Source organism: Arctopsyche grandis, chromosome 2 (genome assembly GCF_051622035.1).
Source record: "Arctopsyche grandis isolate Sample6627 chromosome 2, ASM5162203v2, whole genome shotgun sequence".
NCBI lineage: Eukaryota > Metazoa > Arthropoda > Insecta > Trichoptera > Hydropsychidae > Arctopsyche > Arctopsyche grandis.
Genome location: NC_135356.1, coordinates 1,127,654 through 1,155,160, shown reverse-complemented (window position 1 = coordinate 1,155,160; position 27,507 = coordinate 1,127,654). Strand labels below are relative to the sequence as shown.

Below are 27,507 nucleotides of genomic sequence, written 5' to 3'. Positions count from 1 at the left end.
TTAATCATTTAATTTTTTTAATGTTTTGAAATTTAATACTCCGATTTAGCAAAGGTTTTAACCAAAAATTATAAACATATTTTTACTCTATAGATGTCTCGATAATACATAAATAGTCATTTATTGTATTATAAAAAATTTTAATTAATTAAATTATTTTTTAATGATTAATCAAAAAAACTTATATAAAATTGTTTTTTCTCGCGTGTATGTATTTTTGTATGCAATATAAAGTATTAAATATACATATGAATCTACATCTTTGTATTAACTTTTAGAGAACTTGAGTTCTGTGGTTGGCAAGCACAAGTGAGAGCATAATTGATCGGTTTTTTTTTACCATACGGATATGTACTTTGTTGCTAACGAAATAATGAAAAATCGATTTCTACACCTGCATATGAAGCCTATTTATTTTCCTGGTATAAATTAAAAAGATAAAACATTCCAACTTTTTATTTACCCTTTTAACCCTCCCGTACCGATATGGAGTACATCTCAACGCCAAAATTCTTGTTTTTTCAACCATTTTGTAGGCATATAGTACAACTTAAATGATCTCATCAGGTCACTGCGACACATATCCAGGAAAGTCATTAACGCGTGGCAAACACGCATAAATAGGTCAGCGCGAGTACCACGAACAAAGGACACACTCCAACCCAAAACGTTTATAAACCAACGCAGCAACCTCCACTGGCAGAGTGAGCCTATGGAGTTCATACAGATCACTTCTCCGAAGAAACGTCTTCGTACATACAATAACCATTGTACCAATTGATCGAAAATAAACGATCCTCTTTCAAACTACACAACACGTGTTTCGTTAGACCGGGATACGGTCAACATACCTTCCCTGTCTTACAATTTGTTAAATAGTAATAGCATCTATCTTAAATTTATTGTATTCCACAAAGATAACCTAATGAATCAACAAAAAAATTAAAATACTCGTGGATAATGTCAAAATGATTTAGTATGTGCGTAGTAGTTAAGTGAGTACGCGGCCCTTTTTTTACTTATTACTTACCTCCTTTACGTTTCACATGGCTTTCGTGTCAGTGGTCATTTTTTGTAACTGGCAATGACCAATCTGTAACTGTAAATGACCAATCGATACCGACAGTGGACGGGGCCGAAGTCTTGTGCTAACGGAAGTTTGGTATCCAGCACTGCGGCGAGCGGATTTCTCTAGCACGGATAGGTAGAGTATTAATGTTTTACATGCATAAGTAAACCACAATTAGGGTTGCCACCGAAGTCTCCGGGCTTCGGGTTTCAAGGTTATGTCTCCATGTGACAGGTATGTAGCTCATGTCTTTTGTATGAAATGTTTGGCGATATCTTGTGTACAAAAATGCATTACTGAGCGAATAAGGTATAAATATAAATACATATTTTTTTTGTCACTATCACCGGGTGAGACTTGGGTCTGAGGTGGCAACCCTAACCATAATAATACATTAAAAACATTTTTAACAAAATTTATAAATGTGTTTTCCAGATGAAGCAGTTTGCGATATAATCGACAATAATTTTGTTCTGACTTGACTGTCTTGGATGCTTTGCTTCGGTACTCGTGAAATCATCTCTGGAGTGTTTATTTACAAAAATACTACACCAACCGATCTTCCATTAAGGAGTTTTGCATTGATCAACGAGTCGTACGATTTGCAGACTTAGGAAAAACTTCCGGAGAAGTGGAGTGTACAAAAATACTTTGAAACCCGAAAAAATGTTTTTGTATCAAATTTCAGTCAATCTGAGTGCAGATATGTGACTAGATCAGTGGTTCTCATGTGCGGCCACCAACGCTATATAGAGTAATATTTCACTATTTTATTTGTAAAATTATTTATAAATTTTTGACATGGATTACATACATAGTTCGAATTATAAACAACAACAAAAAAATAAATTTATGTACAATAATAGAATATTGTACATAAATCAATGCAAGCATATAGCAAGTTCCAGATAAAGATTGAAGACACTATAAATTAACGTTTTGAATTTGAATTCAGAAGTTGTTTTAATCGAACTACATAATATGCAAAAAATAACAAATAAAATTGTGAAATATTACTTTATGAAGCGTTGATGGCTGCACATGAGAACCACTGGTACATATGCATGTCAAACTAGAATGATCTCCTATTATTAATTTTATTACTATCATCAAAACGAAAGTGAATAATAAAAACCTTGTAAATAGATAATAATCGTTAGATTAATAACTATTATATACATACATACATACATATATGTAGAATAAATTTATTGTGAGTATATTTTATGATAAATAAAAATCTATTAAAAATTCAAAGAAAATAACTTTTTGATACAACCAACAGTCATAATTATTATTGCATTATTTAAAAAAGTATGAGGCCCTAGATAACTACCAATGAGGATTCCGAGTTTTGTAAAGGTGTGTTTAGACTCTCTAATATGTACATATATCTTGCAACAATATAAAATAAACAAAAGAAGTCTATTAATTATGTATTTCTCAAAAACTAGTTCGATCTTCATCGTTCTTAAAATGTCATGCTCACAATCTAAATACCATGCCACAATCTAAATACCAAGCCACAATCTAAAATACTCAGCAGCTAGGGATTTCCAACGAGAAATTCTACTATAATTATAAATTCAGCAATTCCGGTGTAAACCAGTCTTTATAAACATTGACACGGATTACACGACCCATATTCAATGCATTTTTTTCAATGCTACCTGGAAAGGCTTATCGGGTAGTATTCTTGTTTATTTTTTACATACTCAAAAAACAACGACTATCGGTGTATTCCAGGCTCATGGGATTGTTGGCAAAACGCCGATTGGCGTTGGTCAGTATTCAAAAGGTTAAAGCAGGCTGAAAAATCGAGCAAGTGTTCATAACGAACCCCAGATATCTGAAAGAAAAAAACAGTCCAGTAGAGATCGATTTTTGGGAGGGAAAGTAGGATTTAATTGAGTCGAAACTACCAATCTTTCAACTGCTGGTAAAAGACTAAGCCACCGGTAACAACTCGGTGCTCATAGTAGTAAAATATAATAATATTTCCGTACATTCAATTTCAGCCCATTAATTTTTAATGCGGTTGAACTAAACCAAATTAACCAGCAGCTTGGACTAGTGGTTAGGATATATGCAACAAATTGGCAACCTTTACCCATTTCTCGCGATTTTCACTGATTCGTATAAAAATCCTGCAAATTTGTCCATAAGTGTCTCGTAAATTTCGAGTTTCTAAGTATCTCGAAATTTGACGATTTATATAAAAAAAAAATGCTCCGAAAATGTAAGTTTATCAAAAATTTGTCAAAATTTATCCATAGGTGTCTCTATGATGCTTTGTTGAAATTATTCTAAAAATTGTATACCGATGTTTTTAATTAATTGGCCAGGAAGGCGCATTGGGATTTAACTTAAAAATGTATGATACATATGTGGTAGCCAACCTTTTGGAGGACATAGCACTCAAAGAAGATGAGTTTTAGCACTATTTGTTCAACTCAACTCGATTTGTTCGAAGAAATATATACAATATATACAAAATTGTTAGTTTCTAAAAGCTTTATTATTGTAAACTCCTCAAAAGAGGTGCCGAGCAGAGAGTCGAGTTTGTAACCAATAGCAACGGCAGTGACAACTCAGACAACACACAAGCTCGCTTCGTACAATATCATCAGGCTCAAAATAATAAAAATGCGTACAGTTCCCAAGTGGATTAACAAGATTCACGAGGCGGAAAAGACTGAATACTCTTGGTAATACTCACAATGCTCATATCTTGATTAATAAGCTTTGTACTAATTATTTAAAATGGCAGGCTAGCCTTGGAGTGTATGACGAAATGTCAAAAATGTCAACATACTCCATATCGATCGAAAGTACAGCCTAGTTTTAATACTTGTATTGATTGCATATACATAAATAGTATGCACCTTTATTTATTGTTTTCAGCGTGCAGAGTCTGTGCTATAGTCCCGATGGTACCCAGATGATAGTGGCGGCTAGTGAGCGGGTCATGGTATACGATCCTCAAGACGGCTCCTTGATCAGGCTGCTGAGAGGCCACAAGGACACTGTGTACTGCGTAGCTTATGCTAAGGACGGTCGAAAGTTTGCATCGGGGGGCGCCGACAAGATAGTCATAATCTGGACGTCGAAACTTGAAGGAGTGCTTAAATATTCGTACGTATTTGTGTACATGATTTGAGTAGTGCGAATCAAATGACATAATATGTTATCTTTTCAGACACAACGAACCGCTGCAGTGTTTGGCCTACAATCCAATAACTCACCAGTTGACCTCGTGTGCCGTCTCCGACATTGCGTTTTGGTCTAATGAAGTTAAGGCTGTACAGAAACACCGTGTCAACGGGTCCGGGAGAATCACATGTTGCTCGTGGTCGTTGGACGGGCAATTGTTGGCCGTAGGCTTGTCTAACGGCTTTGTTTCAATAAGGGATAAGGTATATATGTACACAAGATATGTATGTCTACAAGATACGGTTAATCAGGGCACCATTTTAAAGATTGAAATAAATTGATAAAATTGACTGAATGTAAAAATGATAATTCTTTACAATTGTACTACAATTAACTGTATGTATTTCAATTTGAGCTGTTTGGAATTTTAACGTGTGATTTTGAATTGAATTCATATGTAATTTGTAATTAAAACTAAAACTTTTTGTCTGTTGTATTGTAAAAAATGTGATGCTATTTTGAAAAGTTGCCAATAATGCCTAAAAAGAATATGAAAATAGGAAGAAAACTGCATTAATGATCAAATTTGACCAAACTGTGAACTTATCTCAATTTCGCTTTGAGGTTACGGTAATATTGCTTTAATTTTATAAGTTATGTACATATGTAAGTGGCCAGTAGTTATATAATATTTGAAATTCAGTAAAAACACAGCGAATGCTTTACTTATTTTATTACATACATATGTGCCATGACAGGAATTACCCCAAAGTGACACATATGGTTTGCTACGATTGTACTTTAAATACAATATATAAGCATTTTATACAATGCGAATTCATATAAACATCCACAGTGACATCTATGGAGAAATTTTTGCAGCATTTTATAATCAAATTGTCGAATTTTAAGACGCTGAATAACTTGAGATTAGCAAGAGAGATAGGAAAGGAGATGCTAATTTTACATGAACCGTTTCAATGAAAATCAGAAAAATTGGCAAACTCTGATAAGAAACGATGGACCTCAAGTCACACACCAAGGTCTGGCCAGCAGCGGGGCTGTAGTGGGAATCGAAACTGTAACATTATGTATGTATGTATGTATGTAGGTAGCATTTGTAAGATTCGAATATAATTCGAATTTGCGAGAAACTGAGGAAGAAGATAACAACTTATTGCATTCGTCACAACAATTAAGATAGAAAAATTGGAAAATTCTAATAGGAGATGGTCGTTCTGTGTTTTTTTAATAACCGTCGACTTGACCTCTCTACTGGTATGCAATAGCTCTGCTAGTGAGTGCACTATGCTAATAAACTGCTATTTTCGGCTAGAATATTTCTGACAATTAAATAGATTACTATGTTAAATCGGTGGCTAATAATATGTATAACTTGTTGACCAATTTAAGTTATTCAGCTACTCACCAATTATATAAATACAGACAGTTTGCTTTGATCAGACTTTGCAGTTTGATAGTGATAGGATCGTTGAATGGTTTCCGAGATAATTTAAATATGAACAAGTGTTTGTTTGTGTGTTTCAGAATTGTGAAGAGAGGTTGAAAATTAGTCGAGAGGGTTGTCCCGTGTGGTCGGTGCTTTGGACGGAGAGTGCTCTTCTGGTCGGAGATTGGTCGGAGACGCTTTCGTTTTACAACGCGTCCGGTCAGCAAGTTATGAAGGATCGTCCTATTGGTAATTTGCGTTATGTGTTATAATTGCACTCGTTTCATTACTGTTTGAATAATTTTTGTATGATTACTTGTAATTGAAGCGACACTATTTACATACATACATCTTTAAAAACTCTTCCATACTTCTTTATGCTGATGACACAAAAATTTATAAACCTATTTACACTATAGACGATTGTTATAAACTGCAAAAAGATTTGGATAGATTTGCTATATATTGTTTAAATAGTGACCTTTTTCTAAATCCTGAAAAATGTTCTATTTTGAAAATTTTACCAGAAATAAATCTAATGTCACTTATCATTACCATTTAAACCATTCAATTCTAAATACATCCTATTAAGGATCTTGGTGTTATTTTTAATCATAAACTCGATTACTTTGAACATATTTCCTTCATTACTAATAAAGCATATAAATCTCTTGGATTCCTACTCCGCTCAACTAAACCCATTGATGATCCTCATGTACTTAATTTACTTTATTTTTCCCTTGTAATGTCTCACCTTGAATTTGGCTCAATTATCTTGTTCACCTTTTTATATATCCCATTTTAATTGTATTGAAAAAGTTCAACTAAAATTTATCAAATCCTTACGCTACCGTTTTCCTATCTACGCCCATACTTTTAACAGTCTTTCTATCAGACGACGACTCTCTGATGCTACGTTCCTTTTTATACTCCTAAATGGTTTTCTTGGTTGTCCCGATGTCCGGAGTAAGGTTGATTTCAGGATCCCAGTTAGGTATTCTAGACACTCTTTTCACTTGATACTTTCAGAACCAATTCCCTAAAATATTCCTATCTACAGCGTGTTTATCGTATGTTTAACGGGGAGCTGAATGATGTTGATCTATTCGGTATTTCCTTGCATCAAATCAGGACTGCCATCAGGAGAGTCTTGATTGGTTGATTCATTCTCTATTTCTATTATATACATATGTAATCTTTATCCAATATTACATCACTTCATGTTTAGTTATGTACTGTTCTATTTAGTCATGTTTTAGTTTTATTCATTTGTTTGTCTCTATGTACCATTTTATGTAATTTGTAAAAAAATATAATTGGGCCCAGATGTTATTTTATTTTGTTACATTTATTCTTTATTTTTATGCATTTCTACATTTGTTGTCTGTTGATTTTTTTCAATAAATAAATAAATACAGACATGTATGTATAATGCGAATTAAGCAGCTTTTGCTCGGCGAATTATTTATTGATCGTATTTTTATACTTAATATAAAGCTGAATTTGTATACTTTTTTTCCAACTTTCACCTGCCCGAGCAACGCTGGCTATAATTAACTATTTATTTTAATGTGAATTGATTTGATTTTCAGGTTTGATGCCGGTGTGTTTGAATAGACTGGGCGAGTTGATTTTAGTGTGTGGCGTAAAAGGTTGGATCATCACCACCCTTGAAGGCGTTCCTGTACTGAAAAATTCCCAACAATGGGTCTGGTCCATAGAGCACTGCGACAACACCAACACTATAGTGAGTCCACAGACTAACTTGACAGATTTATTTCAAAAAGTTGGTTGCCCTTAACAATTTGTCATCCGACAGGCTCTGGGATGCTTGGACGGCACACTATGGTGCTATCAAATCGTCTTCAATAAAGTACACGGCTTGTACCACGAGAAGTATGCATACCGGGAGAATTTAACCGACGTCATAATTCACCACCTGACGTCGGGCACCAAAGTCAAAATCAAGTGCCACGACAAGGTGCAGAAGATAGCTATTTATAAACATCGTTTAGCCGTGAGTTTCTATTTTAGCAAGCCTCAACTTCAATATCAGACTTAAATATGTATAGTGTCCTTAGAGCAGTGCTACTCAAACTATGGTCCGCGGCCCATTACCGTCCGTCGGCAAACAAGTAAATAACAAATTAAAACAATAGCTTATGGATAACGTTGCATCATCTCATCCATTTTTGCCATGGAGTGATATATTGGTTAATTTAGAAGATAAAATAATTGAAGAATTAAAAAAGTGTTTTGAAACCACAACTTCACTTGCGTCCTTTTGAATCAAATTGAAAGCACAAATCTTCCCAGATCTTTAATACCGTGCACTGAAAACTCTTTTACCTTTGCGAGACTGATTTCTCAACCATGAGTTTAATTAAGACAAAACATCTTAATAGTGTGAATATTCATGATCCATTATGTGTGGAATTGTCTTCGATAAAACCACGACTGGATAAGTTGTCTAATAACAAACAAGCTCATGTCTCATTAGTTTTTTTTTTTTCATTTTTATCTAAGTACATACATATGTATATGATATATACATATTGTACTTTTGAATCAAATTGAAAGCACAAATCTTCCCAGATCTTTAATACCATGCACTGAAAACTCTTTTACCTTTGCGAGACTGGTTTCTCAACCATGAGTTTAATTAAGACAAAACATCTTAATAGTGTGAATATTCATGATCCATTATGTGTGGAATTGTCTTCGATAAAACCACGACTGGATAAGTTGTCTAATAACAAACAAGCTCATGTCTCATTAGTTTTTTTTTTTTCATTTTTATCTAAGTACATACATATGTATATGATATATACATATTGTACTTTGAAGTGAATAAAATAAATTTTACTACTTATATTTCATACTATTTTTATTTGTTATACGAACAAATTTTCACTCATATACATATATAACCTTTTTATTTAAAAATATGATGTTGGTCCGTGAGAATTACTGAAAAATATATACTGGTCCGCCAACTGAAATAGTTTGAGCAAATAGCACTGCCTTAGAGCACAATGGTGATGTGATATAACATGTACATACATATATGTTACAGTCGGAAGTGTATTTTCAGTTGTAATATATTCCAACTGGCGTTTTAGGTCATTCATATACGAATACAATTCAACTAGTAAATTATATCTCTATGTGCAAGCGCAAATACACTTTCAACAATGTGCGCCAGTTGTAATTAGGGATCCCAAATATTCGAATATCGAATAGTAGTTTTAAGAAGTTCAAGATATTATTAAGATAAAATTTTAAGAGAATCATTATCTGGAACATAAAATAGAACTAAATGTGCTGTAGATTGAAATTAAAAAAAAAAATAAGTTCGTATAAAAAGTATTCGAATATTTAGATTTGGGATCCCTAGTTGTAATATAACAGTTGAGTTTTGACAGCTGTGATGTTATTATTGTATGTAGTCGAAATATATTACAACTGGAAGATACACCTCAATTGTAACATATACACAATACAACGGTTTTTTTTTTAAATGACGTCACGTTTTTTTGTGACAACTACAAATTTCAATCTTTCGATTGATTTTAATATTTAAAACATGTGCTCTAAAGATATGATTTGAGTCATTGTGATTTAAGAAAATTATTATACATACAGGTACAACTGCCCGAGCGTATAGTCATATATGAGCAGAGCGATACTGACGGTATGCTGTATCGCGTCAAGGAGAAGATACCCCAGAAAGCCGAATGTTCGTTGCTGGTGGCGACAAGCAGTGCTCTTCTGCTGTGCCAAGACGCCAAGCTGGTGATGATCGGAGGCAAGAATCTGGCATCGTGGAATGTGCCCGCTTCGATAAGATACGTGAAAGTTACTACGGTTCAAAATAAAGAAGCACTATTGTTGGGACTCGCCAATGGAGAGGTCCGCAATTTACATATCTATTTGTTATATACGTATGTATTTTCAGAGCAATGTGTATAAACTTGTACTAACGTGGGTCAGCGTTATTTTTACCGAAGAAATGCATCGCTTGGCAGTTTTCAATTAACCGGAATGACTCGTAACGGCAATTGAGATCATTTTCTATATCCATATTTAGCACATTGTATCGAATTCTTCATTCGTAACACATAGCAAAAAATGCTTGCAGTACTCGAATCGCAACTTGATCGTTTTTTAACATACAAAAATTGAATTTGATGATTTTTTGTCTTTGGTACATAATATCTGTACATTTGTACGTTTATTGAGAATGTTATTTAATACTTAACAGGTTGACTTAATTGTATCAAATTGTTGATTGAATGGAAGTCCATTATAATATTTTATTGATTTTAAAGTTTTCAACTATTTATCTTGTATTTATAGATATGGAAAGTCGACCTGGATGAAGCTTCCATGGAAGTGTTGGTGACTATTGAATCAGCGATCAGGTGCTTCGACTTGAGCTCTTCTAAATCGATGATAGCAATCGTGGACGAAAGTTGTTGTTGTCATGTTTATATGATAGCTACGCAGCAACTTCTTTTCACCGTAAGTCTCATTGTATATTTATTTATTTATTTTACATAGATACATACATATATACGAGGAAGGCATAACAGGTAGACCCCAATGCGCCTTCCTAGACAATTAATTACAAACATTGCACCATTTTTATTACATAAATCGCTGTATTTCGAGAGGCTGAAGAACACGAAATTAACAATTAATTAATCATAATATTGTACATAAATCAAATTCAGATATTTGTTACATAGTTGGTAGGATGATTTTTGCCAATTTGATGGAGGAACCATTTCAACAATGAAATCAGATAAATTGGCAAACTCTGATAAGAAACGATCGACTTGGAGTCACAAATATCGAAGTCTGACAGTCAGCAGTATTAAAGATTAGCACGGGATCGAACCCGGTAACCTCTCGGTGCTAAACATAAACGCAACCACCGACCATACTGCTGGCTATATGTATATGTAATTGGAGGATTGTAAATAGGTTTTTGAGCTCTTTTTTTCCTATTACGCTGTACATATTAATAATATAATACTATGATTACTAACAAAATTAATTTTAAATTGTAAAATAGAAAATGATCAGTAGATATTAAAATATATATAAGATGTATTGTGAACACAATTTAGTAATAATAAAAAGCATTTAAAAATAAAATGCTCATAATACATCTAATACATAATTTTAATTAAAGACTCTCTAAAGTCGATGACTTAAAGCAGATTGTGTTTAGGTAATCTGTGTGTTATACCTGAAGGGTATAGACATTTTGTTGTACTGGTTAGTTTGTTGTTAATGTCTGTAACAAACGGAATATTATTTAGTTAGTATATATGGGCGTATTATAAATTGTTTTTAGGGATTTATTTTGTATTATTTGAAGTTTGGAAAGGTTAATGTTCGAGGCGTTGTGCACATTTGTATGAATTTTTTTCCAATAATTGTGAGTGATGTTTTGTATAATGAAAGTTTGTTAAACAGGCGGAAAATGCTTCCTCGGTGTCTTGGCATGCGACGTATGAGGATTTGCTGTGTTACTCCGGCGGCGGCATGCTTTCGATCAAGCTGGTACCCTTTCCGGAGTCTTCGCAGCCGGTGATCGGATCAGTTGTCGGATTTCAGAAAGGCCACGTGTTCTGTCTGCAGGCCAATGCCATGCAATCGATAAACGTGCCTCTATCTCATGCGATGCATCAGTACATACAAAATCACATGTTCAAGTATGGACGGTGTCTTTCGTTGTCAGTCGAAATCGTTCGCGTTTTAAATTTGTTCATTTTTTCAGTGAGGCGTACAACATTGCCTGTCTGGGCGTTCCGAATTCCGATTGGGAGAGTTTGGGTTTTGCGGCTTTGGAAGAATTGTCGTTGAGCGTGGCCAAAAAGGCGTTTCAACGGATCGAGAATGTTTTATTTCTCGAATTGGTCGATGTGTTAGAGGTTTGATTGTTGTAATACTTACATATACTTATTGTTATTTTATTTTATTTAGGCCTAACAGGTCAATTACAAAAATAAGTAAGAGACATTGAATATATGTAGAGTTGCCAACAGGTCTTTTTTTAAGAATTGTCTTTTGTAACACAATTCTTTTGTTCTCTATATTTTTTTATATTACACCCGTAATGTCCTCTTTTTCAATTTTGACAATAATTTCACACAGTCCGTACTATGTTATAAGAAACTAAGAAACTTTTGCACCAAATTAGCAGTGTATGGATAAATATAGCAACAGAGGTGATGAAATTGAGAGTGAGAATGAAGATGATTAAATTCAACAATTCATTTTTAAGCGTACTTTTCAAGTTCCTAACTACATATGTATGTATGTTCCGCTTATTATGAAAGTGGAAGTAATATAATATTTCCTTTGAGATATTTGGACTTTTGTGTAAATTTGTTTTAAAAATTATTGTGAAATTATGATTCTTTCATATACATTATGATTCTTAGCCTTATAGATATAATCTTTCCTGTACTGGTGGAATATTACGATTACCTTGTAAAATAATGGCATTTTTGGTACTATTTCACTTTAATAATAACCTGCACAATTATAACTAAACATTTTTTTGTTAAATGTTCTTTTTTTTTGTCCATGACACTTGGCAACCCTAATTGAATACAATTGAAAGCATAATAAAAAGCTCGGTTTTAATTTGTACTATTATTATTCTAGGAAATGTTAAATCAAGGCGATAATGCATCCAAAGCTCTCTCGGTAGCTGAAGTTTATGCATACCGAGGAAAGTTTATCGACGCTGCACGGCTATACCGATCCAACGGCCAATCACACCGAGCCCTCACAATGTACACGGATCTTAGACTGTTCCACAAGGCTCAAGTTTGTCTTTTTCATATCTGTACAGTTGTATATTAAAATTATTAAACAAAAAAATTAAGAAATAATCCACAGATGACGAGTTTGTCAATTATTTTATATATACATACATATATTAATTTTTTTCACTTTTTTCTACATCCTTTTAGACCCTTTTTTTAGAGAATTATTTTATATTTGTAGGAATACATGGATTCGGAAGATGTGTCGGATCTTATAAAAAAGAGAGCTGAATGGGCTCAGCATATAAACGAGCCTCGTGTGGCTGCTGAGATGTTTTTGGCAGCCGGAGACATAAAGAGTGCGGCGAATATTATGGCACAGAACGGTTGGGTCGACATGTGAGTTATTATTTAAACGAATAGTGTGCGGTGAACCTTTAGAGAATACATATTTATGTTTTAGGTTGGTCGAAACGGGTCGTAATCTCGATAAGGGTGCGAGCGATAATTTATATGTGGTGGCTCAGGCTTTGATCTCGATCGGTCACTTGGAGTCGGCGACCGAGCTGTATCAAAAATTGGGAGATCAGCATGCAATGGTCAAGATGGCAGTTAAGATGGAAAATTGGGAGCAAGCGTTTCAATTGGTCAAACAGAATCCGGAATACAAGGAAGAGGTTTATATACCATATGCACAACAAATGGCTAGGGACAATCATTTTATCGAAGCTCATAAAGGTTCGTACATGGTTACATGAATTTATGTACTACTAGACATTTAAATTTGTACCTTGATATTTATTTTTTATTAATTCATACCAGGAAGGCCTAGCAGGTAACCCCAAATGCGCCTTCCTGGCCAGACACATTGTAGGTACACTTGATACAAGTACTATACAAAGTATGTAAATACATATCAATTAACATCCATTTATGGTCAAATTTGTAAATTTGCAGCATTTTATACAATTCAGTGAAATTCGAGATTGCTTAAAACTCGAGATTTTACGAGAAAATTGGTAAGGTTGCCAATTTATTGGAACCGTTTCAATAAAAATCAGATAAATTGGCAAACTCGGATTTGAACCCATGACCACTCTGTTCAAAGCATTATATGCTAACCACTAGTCTATTCTGCTGGTTATATTGAACATAATCGAGAATTTCTAAATGTTCTTCATTTGAGTTGTATTTATTCTATAATAGTTTCTTATTTTGTGTTATCGATGTGATATTTTCAGCATACCACATGGGCGGTCAGACGGAATCAGCCGCTAGAGTTTTGGGAGTTCTTATACAAAATGCCATCGCCGAAGAACGTTTCAACGACGCTGCTTACTTGCATTGGTTGCTTGCATCACAATCCTTAGAAATCTCCCAAACTGTGGACGATATTGAGTGGGTTAATTCGAAAAGCTTTGAAATTATTGTTATCGACAGTTGAAATTAACATTTTTCTTCTATTCAATTACAGTCAACAACAGAATTGGATAGAATCGTATAATGAAAATGAAAAATATGCAACAATTTACTTTACTTTTCATATTGTGCATCAGTCTATACACGAAGTGTTTTCAGTTTGCCAACCGGAAACGTTGTTCAACGCGGCTAAAATTTTTCTTTCGCTCGTCGAAAACAATGTTCATCCGCCGAAAGGCATTTCTTTATTGTATCCTTTTCAATCTTATGTAGAGTTTATTTTTAGCATTATTTCATTTTTGAAAATCATGTAAGATATTGCGCCTTGACGGTTTTCAGTTCGGTATATTTGTGTTTAGCAAAACAAGGCAGATTACTAGGCGCAAACAAACTGGCTCGTCAGATGCTGGACAAAATTCAGAACTTGAAAGTACCATTTAAGATACAGGTGAATAAATTAAAACGGTTTAACCCTTTGAATGCTGAAGTCATTTCTGTTGAAAGCCCGCCACGCTACAAACTTCGCCCACATTTCCAATTAGAATTATTTAGAAATCAGGTATAAAATTGAAGTTAATCCAAACAAACTCTAGATAACTACCGCCGGGGATTTCAAGTTTTGTAAAGGTGTGTTTAGACTCTCTAATATATCTTGCAACAAAATATAATAAACAAAAGAAGTTTATTAGTGAATGTATTTTTCCAAAACTAGTTCGATCTTCTTAATTGTTGTTAAAATTGAATGCTTTTAAAATGAATAAAAATCGATTGCGTGACGTGTATTGGGATAATACCGGTATATTAAATACGTGATGCTTCTTCCAATAATCACCTATTCGGTCCTATCTGATTGTTCCCATGTGCAACTAGAGACCAAGGCAAAATCTGAAATACTCATCAATTAGGGATTTCCATCGGGTAATTCTGCTATGGTCATAAATTCAGAAATTCCGGTGTAAATGAGTGTTTATAAACGTAGACAAAGCAATTGCACGGATTACACGACTGATTTTTAATGCTACCGGGAAAGGCTTAACAGGTATTATTCTTGTTTATTTTATGCATGCAAAATGTACAAAGCACATTGGCATTCTTCAGGCCCAAGGACTTGTCGGCAAAACGCTGATCAGCGTTGGTCAGCATTGAAAGGGTTAATAGTGTTTCGCAAACCCAACATAAAAAATATTATATATCAGACAAGTGTTATTTTCAAAAAATCATTTGTTGTCTGCTTCATGAGCTGCTTTTCTTCTACATACATATGTTGCTCTAGTATTTCTTTTGAACTAAAATGTTTTAAAAGAAAATCTTAGATAATATTGAGCAACAAAAAAATTAACGAAGCGGAGATTATTCAATCTTTACTAGTGTGACCCACAATGATTTTGAGTTAAAGAAGGTAAAACTCAAAAATCTGTAAAAATTGCGCATATTTTAAACGCTCATATCTTTTAAACGGGAAGAAAGGAACAAAAATCATCATCATATTCGAATTCAATGGGCTAAACTTAGTAAAGATTGATTGGTCTCCGCTCTGGTGAAGATCCGAAAGATCACAAAATTAGCTTTTGAAAATACTCTTCCTTTAAATATTCATTATTTTTGTTGCTAATTTCTCTACATATGTAGATTGATTTCTTGATACCATCCTTTTCAGAAATCAGTAACCATCTGTGATATTTATTTGATTGCAGGAAAATGTAGAAGTTTTGACATTGCTCTCACGAGCTGGATTGAACGATAGTAACGAGGTTACGCCGTTGTGCTACAGATGTTCACATCATTTCACACCACTTTCAACAGTTTGCAACTACTGCAGACATAATTTGTACCATTCGTTTCTTACATTCGGTTAGTTGATGTTATGTGAAATTTTTCATTTTTTCATTTGGTATAGAAGTGGTTATTAATGTTTTAGAAATATTACCGTTGGTCGCATTCACTATAGAGGACGACATAACCGTGGAGGAGGCTTTACAGTTGATAGAATCTGATGTGTCTTCTCTCGAAGCTCGGCCAAACGACCAAGAAAATTCTCAGATATTGCGAATAGAAAATTTGTCTAATCTCAAAGACGTGTTCTCAAACAAATCGTTTGAAGTAAGTAAATATTTAATAGTATCTCAACGATTAGCATTTCAAATGAAAAGTAAATATAGTACATAATTATAACATATATGTATAAGTGAGGTCAATTAATTCATATTTTCAATGTTTTTTTATAGGATGATAAGAATGGTAAAGTTGTGTGCAACCGAGAAGATTTGAAAATATTACAGCCATTATCTGTGATAGTCATCAATCGTCCAAAACCATTGGAAACGTTATTTTTTCGCAACGTTATGCCCGACTTACACATACAGTATTGCCCTCATTGTTACAAGGTTTATATCAATATTGAATGGGGACTTAAATATGTACGAGTATACCATAAAACAACAACGTCGGTTTGTTTTTGTTTCAGCTATTTTACGTGGATGATTTGGAATCGCAGCTGATTTCTAAAGCACTCTGCTCATTTTGTCGTAGTCAACTGATTGACGGGAATGGCACTGAACCGTTAAAATCCATTATTTCATCTTCGTCATTCTCTCTTGAATGAAAATTTTTGGAATGGAAGAAAGATATACTGTTAATCAAGAAAGCAATCGAAGAGGTCTGCACATAAATATAAAGAAGACGAAATTTATGCTATGTAGTTGACAAAATGCAAACAGACACCGGTGATCTAAACGTTGTATCTAGAGGTGTTAGAAAGAGTTAAAATATTTAAATACCTGAGAACTTGGTTAAATTAAGAGCTTGACCCAGATGAAAACGTAAGAATCCGCATCGAGATGGCTAGAACAGTGTTCATCAACAATAAACAAGCATCACAATCTTCGTACGCGTTTGAGATTCGCAAAGAGTGCTGCTATCTGGATGCAAAACGAGGACTCTGAAGACCAGAATGATCAGCCGTATCGAAGATTTTGAGATGTGGGTCAACAGGCGTATGCTGAAGATCCCATGGACCAAAAAAGTCACAAATGAAGCTGTCCTCAGCATGATACGGAGAAGCAGGAAACTTGTTTCTGTCATCAAGTGGAGACAGATGGAGTACCTCGGACGCATGATACAGGGTTCAAAATACGAATTTTTCCGTTTGATTATCATGGGAAAAATAGAAGGTAGAAAATGGATTGGAAGGATGAAGTTGTCATGGACTGATATGAGCGCTGAAGAGCTGTTCCGAACCGTTGAATCGAAGAAGAAGTCACCACTAACAGTAATTTTTTTCTTCAATAGATTTTCAACATCTCATTCATATTTTTATATTTTTCCATGTTTTTAAAAGAAAAAAAAATAGACCAAGTGGTATTTGTATTATATTTACATTTATTAAAATATATAATAAAAAATTGAGTGGCACATTTTTGGAAAATTTGTAATTATTCCATGTAATTATTGTGTGTTGAATTACATTATAAATTTATTTTCATAAAGTTGTTTTATTTAAAATTTTTGTGATATCCATCTACACCAGCGGTTTCCAAACTGGGAGGCGCGCCTCCCACGGGAGGCGCGGACTATTGCCAGGGGAGGCGCCAAAACTTTTTAATAAAAAAATAATTTTCATACCATAATATCTACAAATAAATAAAACTTCATATCGTAGCTTAACAGTAAAAATTCAATGCATGAATGTTTATTTTCATTTTTATATACACATTTAATTAGCAACCTTTCTCGAAGAAAACCTCTCGATAATTAAATTGTTAAACTTGCCTATTTGGTTGAAATTTTTGGAAAATTGAGGTGTTTAAATAAATCAATGCAGGGATCACAAATACATCCACTTGTTCAAAAAGACAAAGTAAAAGCTTTCATTAAAAAGTTGAAGTTATGGAAATCAAATTTACAAAAGAATGATTTGGATATGTTTTCACTTTCCAAAGATTTCTGGGCCACGGCCAATATTGAAGCAAGTAAAAATCTTTTTACTGACCACTTGGATGGTTTAGTGCTGCATTTTTCCAATTATTTCAAAGACCTTGATTTCTCAAAGTTTTTGTGTATACAGAATCCATTTAACTACAATGAAGAAGGCGAATTCGAACTGACAACTATCGAAAAAGAAAAATTGATAGAATTATCATGCGATAGCTCACTAAAACAAAAGTTTCAAAATGAAACCATAATTAAATTTTGGATGAATCTTAGTGGAGAGTATGAATCTTTGTATTGCAAAGCAATGCAAGTGTTTCTACCGAAAAGGAGTTACGAGTGGCACTCTCCATATTGCCCCCAAGATTTGATAAACTTTGTGCCAAAAAACAACAACATCATTCGCATTTAATTTTGATGTGATAGATGTAGTTTAATTAGTAATTTAATATAATAATAAATATACGTGTTCGTATAAATTTATGTTATAGCAAAACCTTTTTATTATTCTGTCTATTGTAGTGTTCAGTATTTTTTTTTAAATAAAGGTTTATTATTTAAAACGTGTCTATATTATAATATATATTAAAAAATAAAAGGTAGGGAGGCGCGGAAAAAAATTTTTTTTTAGGGAGGCGTAGTAGCATAAAGCTTGGAAGCCGCTGATCTACACGGAAATTCTAAAATCATATAGGTATTATTTTATGATGACTGACATCTCTTGAATTTTACAAAAATATTTATAAATCAAGATTTAAATTTGACAATTTGAATATGTATTTTTTTTAAAAGCTGTTTGATAAGTCTATTGAAACAATTGCAAATATAATAATTTGCTTAAATTAATAGCGAAATTAAAAAAAATATATCCAAAATCGTAGCTTTTTTATTAATTATAGATGGCACTATATTTATTTTACACATTGAAGCAAAACAAATGTTAGCATCGTCTAAAGTAGGTATGTATTATATTTCCAAACCATTTAGGACGAAGACCACATTCATTATTACACACAGATCAATATCTCGTGTACTTCCGCACATGCCAATATCGATGGATGAGAAAATTATTTTGTACACTTCGAAGGTAAAACCATGGTCTTTTTTACTCGTGTGTGAATAAAACTGTTTACAACATACATAAGTTCCTAAATCAGTAGTGATTGGTGGGAATAGTCGGCATTTGAAGTACATAAAATACATTATCATTACGCTTGAATTGGTTGTTAGTATTTTCTGCCGTGTAGACATTGTTTGATTTTGCAGCTGCGACTGGCAGCTGCAAAATCGCTATTAATATATTTCGCTATTAATTTCAACACACGAACCGTCATCAGTCATTTAAAGGTACATAAACTATCAAATGAAACGTTTCTGTATATAAAATAAATGAAAATTGATTGAGCATACTTATACTATTATATTTAGATAATGATCGATTAAATTATTTTTATTTTTTTTGGTATTTTTAGTGAAGCATGTCACAAAAGAAAACATGGAAAATTTGGGATAATTTCACACTGCTGCCAGTAGCGGGATCTTAATCAAAAACAAACTGCATAAAGCAAACTGCAACGTGTGCAAATCAGAAAAAACTGTTCTTAATTCAAGTATATCTTAAAACACATAATACATATATATCCAAATGAAAAACGAGACAGTGACACGTAAATTAATTCTATGGTTGAAAATCCCGTTAAAAAATCGACGAATTTAATTTAACGATTTGACTCTTTGATTTTATCCATCGAAAAAGCCTAGAAGAAATTGTTGAAAAATTGGCCGCTGTAGATGGAATATCCATATGAGCTATAACTATGTAAATCCGAATTCATCAGGGAGTCGATAACATATCGAGGATATAAATTGCCCAAAAATGAAAGTGATGTCATGAAATTAGTGCAGAAACATTATGAAGTCGTAAAATCGGAAATTATTTCCGAATTGTTGGAAAAAATCTCAAATAATCAACGGTTTAATTTGACTATAGATCAGGCCTGGGCAAACTAATTTGGTGCGGCCCGCGAGCAAAATTAAAAAAAAGCTTAATTTTTCTGATCTAAAAAAATTTTGTTGATTTGTTAAATGGTTTATCGTTTCTGACATAAGATAGAATTCAAATTTGGGTCAAACTAGACGGCAAACTAGAATACAAACTTTAATAAGCAATTATCATACATACATATTAGAATCGATCACATGGTACTCGATAGCTCTCGACGAAAGTAATGACCGAAAAGATACAGCACAGTTATTAATTTTCATACGCGGATGAAACTCTAAATTTGAAATTATTGAAGAGCTTTTATCATTGGAATCACTTAAAAATCAAACAACAGGAGCTGATATTTTTGAAAAAGTTGTTAATTGCTTAAAAAAAATAACAACTGACAGAACACCAAGTTTGACGGTTAAAAATATTGGATAAAGAAAATCCTGGATAAATTTTCGAAAATTGTCCTGATTAAAATTTAATTATAATTCATTATATCATACATCAACAAGTATTGTGCCAAAATGTGTTAAAAGTTGAACATGTGACATCTTGTATTATTAAACTTGCCAATTTAATACGATCGAGTGGCTTGAAACACAGACAATTCATTGCTATCCTTCAAGTTATTGAATCTGAGTTCACAGATATTATTGATCATAATCATATTCGATGGCTTAGCCTAGGAAAAATACTTCGGCGATTATGGGATACAAAATAAGAAATCGTTCTATTTTTAGAAATGAAAAATAGTATCGACTTCCCCGAATTAACTGATAATGTGACTGGCTGTGTGATTTTGCATTTACTTTGGACATCGTGACACATTTAAATACTTTCATCACAGTGTTCCAAGAGGAAATTTTATATGTTCACGATATGGTGAAAAGTTTGAAAGCATTTAAATTAAAACTACGACTGTTTCTTCACCATTTTTTGATTAAACGGGTAGACCACCTTTCAACCGTGAAATTGCTGAAGGTAACAGAAAATAAATTTGAAGAATATGCTGAAATTATCGACGATTTAAGTGGCGAGACGGAGCTATAAATTAAGATTATATATTATATTTACAGTGCGATGATGATTTAAGGGAATTACACCGTCATGAAGAAATTTGCATATTGTACAACGCCCTTAATACGGAAAAATTCGACAAACTTAGAGATTTTGCTCAAAAAATGTTGGTGGTTTTTTGATCAACCTAAATATGTAAAAAAACATATCAATTAAAAATTCTTTACAATCAAGCATCACAGATGAAAATTTACAAGCATTTTTAAGAATTTCAACCACAAAACTTTCTCCTGAAATTAAAAAAACTGTTAAAAATCTGAAACAGTTTCATTCGTCAAATTAAATTGTTGTTTTGTATGAAATTTAAAAAAAAATTATGTTTTAATTTCTTTCACGATAATAAATAATGTATATCTAAAAATAGTATTTTACTTGCGGCCTGCCGCTCATTTTTAATTTCTAAAGTGGCCCTTCATCCGAAAAGCTTGCCCAGACCTGCTCTAGATGAATGGACCAGTATCAGAACAAAAAAAAAATATATATGGCCTAACTCTGAAAAGGGAGACAGATGTTGTCTCAAGGTTACACTAGCGTATAAATTAGGGGGCTGGGTTTCATTTTACCTGATATTCTCAAAGTTATAATTTTATTATATCTCAAAGTATTATGCATATTATGACGATTACAACTTTTACAATTTTTTGAATCGTTATACCTCAGAAACGGTGGCTCTTGAGAACCACTGATCTAGTCACATATCTGCATATGTGACTAGATCAGTGGTTCTCATGTGCAGCCACCAACGCTATATAGAGTAATATTTCACTATTTTATTTGTAAAATTATTTATAAATTTTTGACATGTATTACATACATAGTTCGAATTATAAACAACTACAAAAAAATAAATTTATGTACAATAATAGAATATTGTACATACATATGTATATCAATGCAAGCATATAGCAAGTTCCAGATATAGATTGAAGACACTATAATTTTACGTTTTAAATTTGAATTCAGAAGTTGTTTTAATCGAACTACATAAAATGCAAAAAATTAACAAATAAAATTGTGAAATATTACTTTATGAAACATGAGAACGACTGGTACATATGCGTGTCAAACTAGAATGATCTCCTATTATTAATTTTATTACTATCATCAAAACGAAAGCGAATAATAAAAAGCTTGTAAATAGATAATAATCGTTAGATTAATAACTATTATATACATACATACATACATATATGTAGAATAAATTTATTGTAAGTATATTTTATGATAAATAAAAATCTATTAAAAATTCAAAGAAAATAACTTTTTGATACAACCGTCAGTCATAATTATTATTGCATTATTTAAAAAAGTACGAGACCCTAGATAACTACCAATGAGGATTTCGAGTTTTGTAAAGGTGTGTTTAGACTCTCTAATATGTACATATATCTTGCAACAATATAAAATAAACAAATTCTAAGTCTATTAATTTTATGTATTTCTCAAAAACTAGTTCGATCTTCATCGTTCTTAAAATGTCATGCTCACAATCTAAATACCATGCCACAATCTAAATACCATGCCACAATCTAAAATACTCAGCAGCTAGGGATTTCCAACGAGAAATTCTACTATAATTATAAATTCAGCAATTCCGGTGTAAGCCAGTCTTTATAAACATTGACACGGATTACACGACCCATATTCAATGCATTTTTTTTCAATGCTACCTGGAAATTTTTTTTACCTGCATTGCAATTTTGCATTTTGTCTAGATTTCATGCAAGTCAAACCAAAACAGATCATCATATGCTACATATCCTGTCTTCACAATCCTTACCATGCAAATACTACACAATCATTTTTATATGGTGGTACAATTTAGCATTATGTACTACCAAGTGGTACGCGAGTCAAAAAAGGTTGGGAAACGCTGTTGCGCCAGTGCGCTCAGTGAGCGCTCAGGCTCGCTCAGTTGTAGGCGACACTTCGCCGAGGTGACATCTTATTACCGACCGCATTCTGACACCTGAGATCTCCTGCAGCCAGCTTCCTGGGAGACAATGGAACTCACCAGTGATGGTCAACACACTTAGGTATTTATCCTTACCATTGCAAAAAAATATACTGTCGCCATTTTGGTTATGCATTTTGTTTCCATAGTTTTTGCGATTACTGTTAAGATTGTAAAGCGGTGTCTACGCTCACGCCAAAATGTGAGTGTGTGTATTTTTGTCGGGAACTCTGCGCGAAAAAGATGTCACCACACTAATTGCTTTGCGGCGCGAGTGTAGAGTCCGCTTATCATATGACGAATTCACAATAACGGGCGCTGTATAATATTGTATGTCTGTACATCGGTTTCAATTTGATTCGGCCATTTTTTATTGCGCAGTTTGCACTTTCTTTGTTTGCATTTTTTACAGGTATTCCTCGACTTTTATTTTTGGATTCAGTGTGACAGCATGCTATACACCTATTCACATACACTACGAAAGCGCATTTGTTCGCGACAACTCTCAGTAGCAGACCTATACTAACCGTGACCTTCAGGTGACACCGCCCATTAAATCGATTACTTGCCTGTAGGGGAGAAAAGTCTATGTTGACATGCGCATCTGAGCTCATGGCAACAAGGGGCGGTGAGAGGGGAGGGGGGGGGGGGGAAAGCCGGGGTTGCTTCAATCGATACAGTGTCTGGGTAAATTTTCAGGACCACCCCATGGCGCAGGTCAGATCCAGACGAGCCTTCAGCGAGAGAACATCTTTGTGGAAGATAATGGAGCTCAACAGTGATGGGGCCGCACACATACAGGTATTTACGACTGCAACTGCGAAATCAAAAATATTTTTTCCTGTCGCCATTTTGGTTGTGCGTTTTGTTAACGTCATTTCTGCGTTTCTTTTTGATTGTATCATATTACGCATTCACAATAGCGGGCGTTCTACAATATTCGGTGGCATTTTGTTTCGGCTTTTGGGTGCGTTATGTGGTAAATTCCTATTTTTTACTTTATCTAAGTTTTTAGTTGTATTGTTTTAAATTGGGAATTTTGGGTTTCTTTTGCAATTTTGTTCATTGCAAGCAACCGCAATTGTATGTAGTTGTAGCTGTACTTTTTTTCCTTTGTGTTATTGGCTGCCTTATTTTGAGGGTACGAATAAGCATATGTATATACATACATATGTATGTACGTTTACACCAGTGGTGTGCCGCAGAAATCTGAAGCCATTTAAACGGGACATTTTGAACATTTTTTTATGAAATTTTATTTTTCATATCGTCAAAAATAATCTAAAAATATTAGTTTAAATTAAATTTTTAACAAAAATTACACCACAATGAACATGGTTCAGGGTCGATATCAGAAAAAAGGTAACAGTACTTTGCTTTAAAAATCGCTCATATTTTCCACGTTTTTTCAATTATTTTTTTTAATGAAGGCAAGTAAATGGTGACCCCAAGCGACCACTCGCCCTTCATTCATTGCATGTATGAACAATTTAAGGGTACGAATTTAAGTGTGTAGACACCAGTGGGGCGCGGCGGAAATTTCTGTTCTTGTCACACGGCCTTGTCATGCGAACATAATAAAAGAGTCCCCTTGCATTATATATGTATAATATATATGTACTTCTGGGCGTCATAAAATGATTCAATCAGTATATTTTGATTTCTTTCGATGTAGAGAACAAAATGATGGCCGCTTATAATAAATATAAAAAGATGGAGGGCATTATTCTTAAATTGAAAAAAAGAGAACATTTCCATTTAGATACTATTTGGTAAGCGTATAATATTGGTAAAAGCCATTTTTAAGCATTAAGTATTACCGCCATTTTGAATTGGTTGGCTGAGCGCGCCATTTGGTGCATCATTTGATTGTCTTTTTTGAGATTCAACCAACTGTGAATTTGTCCTGGGAGAAAAAGGGGGGGGGGGGGGTTGGCAATTAAAGTTTAAAATCTTGAATCTTTCGGAGTCAATAAACAAATAAAAATTGTTATGTAAACTATATTCAATTCACCAAATTTTCTTCAATGCAATTTTTGCTTGGGGAAAATATTGTATTTGTACTATGCACATAACCGTTTGCGTTTTCGAGAAACATATACATACATATTTAAGTATACATATGTGCAGTTGCACTGACCGGGAAGATTTTATTTCATAAACGTGACACAATCAATATAACGAAAGTTTAAAAATCTTTGAATGCACAATTTGATTTTACCACTGAGCATGGTAAACATTGGTCCCATGCCAACACGTAACATTCTGTTGACAACTTTGCAATTAATAATTTAATTTTTTTTAACCATCGATGATATGTTATCTGTATGCAGTGGTGTCACCCCAATTTTGGAACAACGGGTTTCAAATTTTTTTTTTATGTAATAGTGACTTGAATGAAATTTCTTTTATATATTACCTCAATTTATGATACTTCAAATGATTATTTGTATAAATGCACTAGCTGCTAAATTTGAATTCAATAGTGTTAGTTGATATTTTTACGTTGCTAGTTTAAATTTTTGACACTCTTCAAGTAAGGGCGAAATCATACAGCGGTGAATGTGAGACTTGGGGTTTTTTTTTAGATAGTTCAAAACATATAGAAAAAATATCGCATTTGTGGTATTGTCCTTTGAAAACGATACATTCGACCGTTCGTCGTTGAAATTGTATGGTAGTATTTATCCTTGCTTGATAGTGATCTATAAAAAAACTACCCTTCGGACCGTTTTCGGTAAAATTCGGTCCGAGGGTCGTTCGTCAACGGTGTAAATCTACATATATTTTTTTATCAAACTTCTCTTTGACTGTTACTAGGAAGGATAGTTCCGAGTGCAGACTGCAGACACATTATACAGTTAGTTTTTCTTGTGCATAACGGAAAAAAAGATATTTTCTCTTTAACTGCTACGTACTAAACTGCGACCTTTTATATATATATATATATATATATATATATATATATATATATATATATATATATATATATATATATATATATATATATATATATATATATATATATATATATATATATATATATATATATATATAAAGTATTTATCAGTATTTTCGGAAGAATATTTAAGTTCTTGAAAACATTGGCTCAGCTTCTCTTGATTTTTATACCATCTTAAATACAATACTTAGAGTGACGTGTAGAAGGAAGTGTAGAAAGGAAGAAAGTGTAAGAGGTGTAGAAAGAAAGACAAAAGGTGCAGAAGAAATGAGGAAAAGTGAGGAGCATGTCGAGAGCGCGGCGCGCACACGAACTTAACAAGAAATGTGTATAGCACTGTTGGGAGTGCAGTACAGACCAAGCTTCTAGCTGCCCTCGCGCCCCCCCCCTTCGCCCACTTGAGCAATTCCATCAATAACCGTACTGCACAAAATCATAAACGATGCCTCACTTTCTGATATTAGTACCGCGATATATGATCATTATTGGATGTATCGGTGTGCGGGCGAGCTTAATACACGCTTAAATATTATTGATATTTTCATATAATATACATACATTTATGTATATAATAATATAATTTTTTTCTCAATTTCCTTGGGGGTGCTGCAGTACCGCAGTGCGTATGGACGAGCCGCCACTGATTATAAGTAACTTTTTAGGGAATTCTTGAGATTCAAATATTCCAACAAAATGAGTTTCTCGAATTTCGAGATTTAAATATTTACATATTCCGAATAAATGATATTCTGGAATCTTGAGAATCAAATAAAGTCGAGAAATTAGAAGCTCTAGTCTCAATTCGTCAATATATTATATGTATATATGTATAATATGTATGACAGTTTGGCTTGCCTATATATTTCATAAAATTCTCGGATTTTTTCGGAATTTTTTTATAATTAAAGTACAGATAATCACAAATTACAAATATTAGTTGCGAGCGTGTCGCGATTTGAATGGGAGTTTCAGGAAAAAGTGGCAACTTTGAATTCTTATTCGCTGTGAAGAAACCAAAATTAATTTCTAGCCTTAGCCTTAAATACGAAGGAGCGCGCACCGGTGGGCTTATGATAAACAATCTAATTTCACTGCAATAGTTGACTATTGGGCGATCATTTTAAATTTATTAATCGCCGAATTTGTTTGCGTCTGATTTTGAGCCTACTCTGGTTCATATGACTTTGTTTAACTATCAATACAAGTAATATTTTCCGGCTCTTGTAATATTTTCCGAAAGCAACTCTCACTGTTTTTTTTTCTTGCATTTTTTAGAACTTTGGAGTGGATGAGCGCTGCAACCGAGTCCTGCAAATGAGCCTCGACCTTGCACTCAGTTGAATAAAGTAAGTTCTACATTCAGCATAAAATTAAAATGAACTTTAAGGGGTTATTCTAGTCTAGAGGCATGAATTGTAGGTATTTTATTTATAAATGTTTGAAGAGTACATAAAAAAAAATTCAAAATTCAAAAAGTTACAGGCTGATGAAGTGGCGCGTCAAAAGGGCGCGTCAAAAGGGCGCGTCAAAAAAATGGCGCGCCCTGGTTTACACGATTCCAACCCTCATAGTTATCTGATATAAAAAAAAATTAATTCTTAATCCAAACAAATGCTACAATCGAAATAATTTTTTTTCGCAAAATAATGGCTGTTTGAAATGAAAAGACCATTTTTTACCAGTTTTTTTGACTTTTCTGAATTTTTTAAAAATAG

The 27,507-nt window shown here is 33.4% G+C and overlaps 1 protein-coding gene across 1 annotated transcript; it reads left to right on the top strand.

Annotated features, from left to right (window-relative positions):
• Nucleotides 1–3,668: 3,668 nt before the first annotated feature.
• On the top strand, nt 3,669–16,481 carry LOC143922809 (intraflagellar transport protein 122 homolog). Its single transcript, XM_077446140.1, has 23 exons — nt 3,669–3,777; nt 3,974–4,204; nt 4,269–4,485; nt 5,771–5,921; nt 7,265–7,419; nt 7,492–7,689; nt 7,832–7,885; nt 9,318–9,584; nt 10,032–10,196; nt 11,062–11,070; nt 11,160–11,419; nt 11,464–11,617; nt 12,357–12,521; nt 12,702–12,859; nt 12,924–13,198; nt 13,702–13,858; nt 13,935–14,129; nt 14,195–14,327; nt 14,750–14,797; nt 15,574–15,730; nt 15,777–15,979; nt 16,105–16,263; nt 16,344–16,481. The coding sequence occupies exons 1-23, from the start codon at nt 3,716–3,718 to the stop codon at nt 16,479–16,481; spliced, it is 3,711 nt and encodes a 1,236-aa protein (XP_077302266.1). The 5' UTR covers nt 3,669–3,715.
• The last annotated feature ends 11,026 nt before the right edge of the window (nt 16,482–27,507 follow it).

Coding starts and splice junctions, on each gene's coding strand:
- LOC143922809 (XM_077446140.1), top strand. CDS start 3,716: ATGCGTACAGTTCCCAAGTGGATTAACAAGATTCACGAGGCGGAAAAG. Junction 5,922..7,264: donor TATGAAGGATCGTCCTATTG/GTAATTTGCGTT, acceptor TTTGATTTTCAG/GTTTGATGCCGGTGTGTTTG. Junction 7,886..9,317: donor TGCCATGGAGTGATATATTG/GTTAATTTAGAA, acceptor TTATACATACAG/GTACAACTGCCCGAGCGTAT.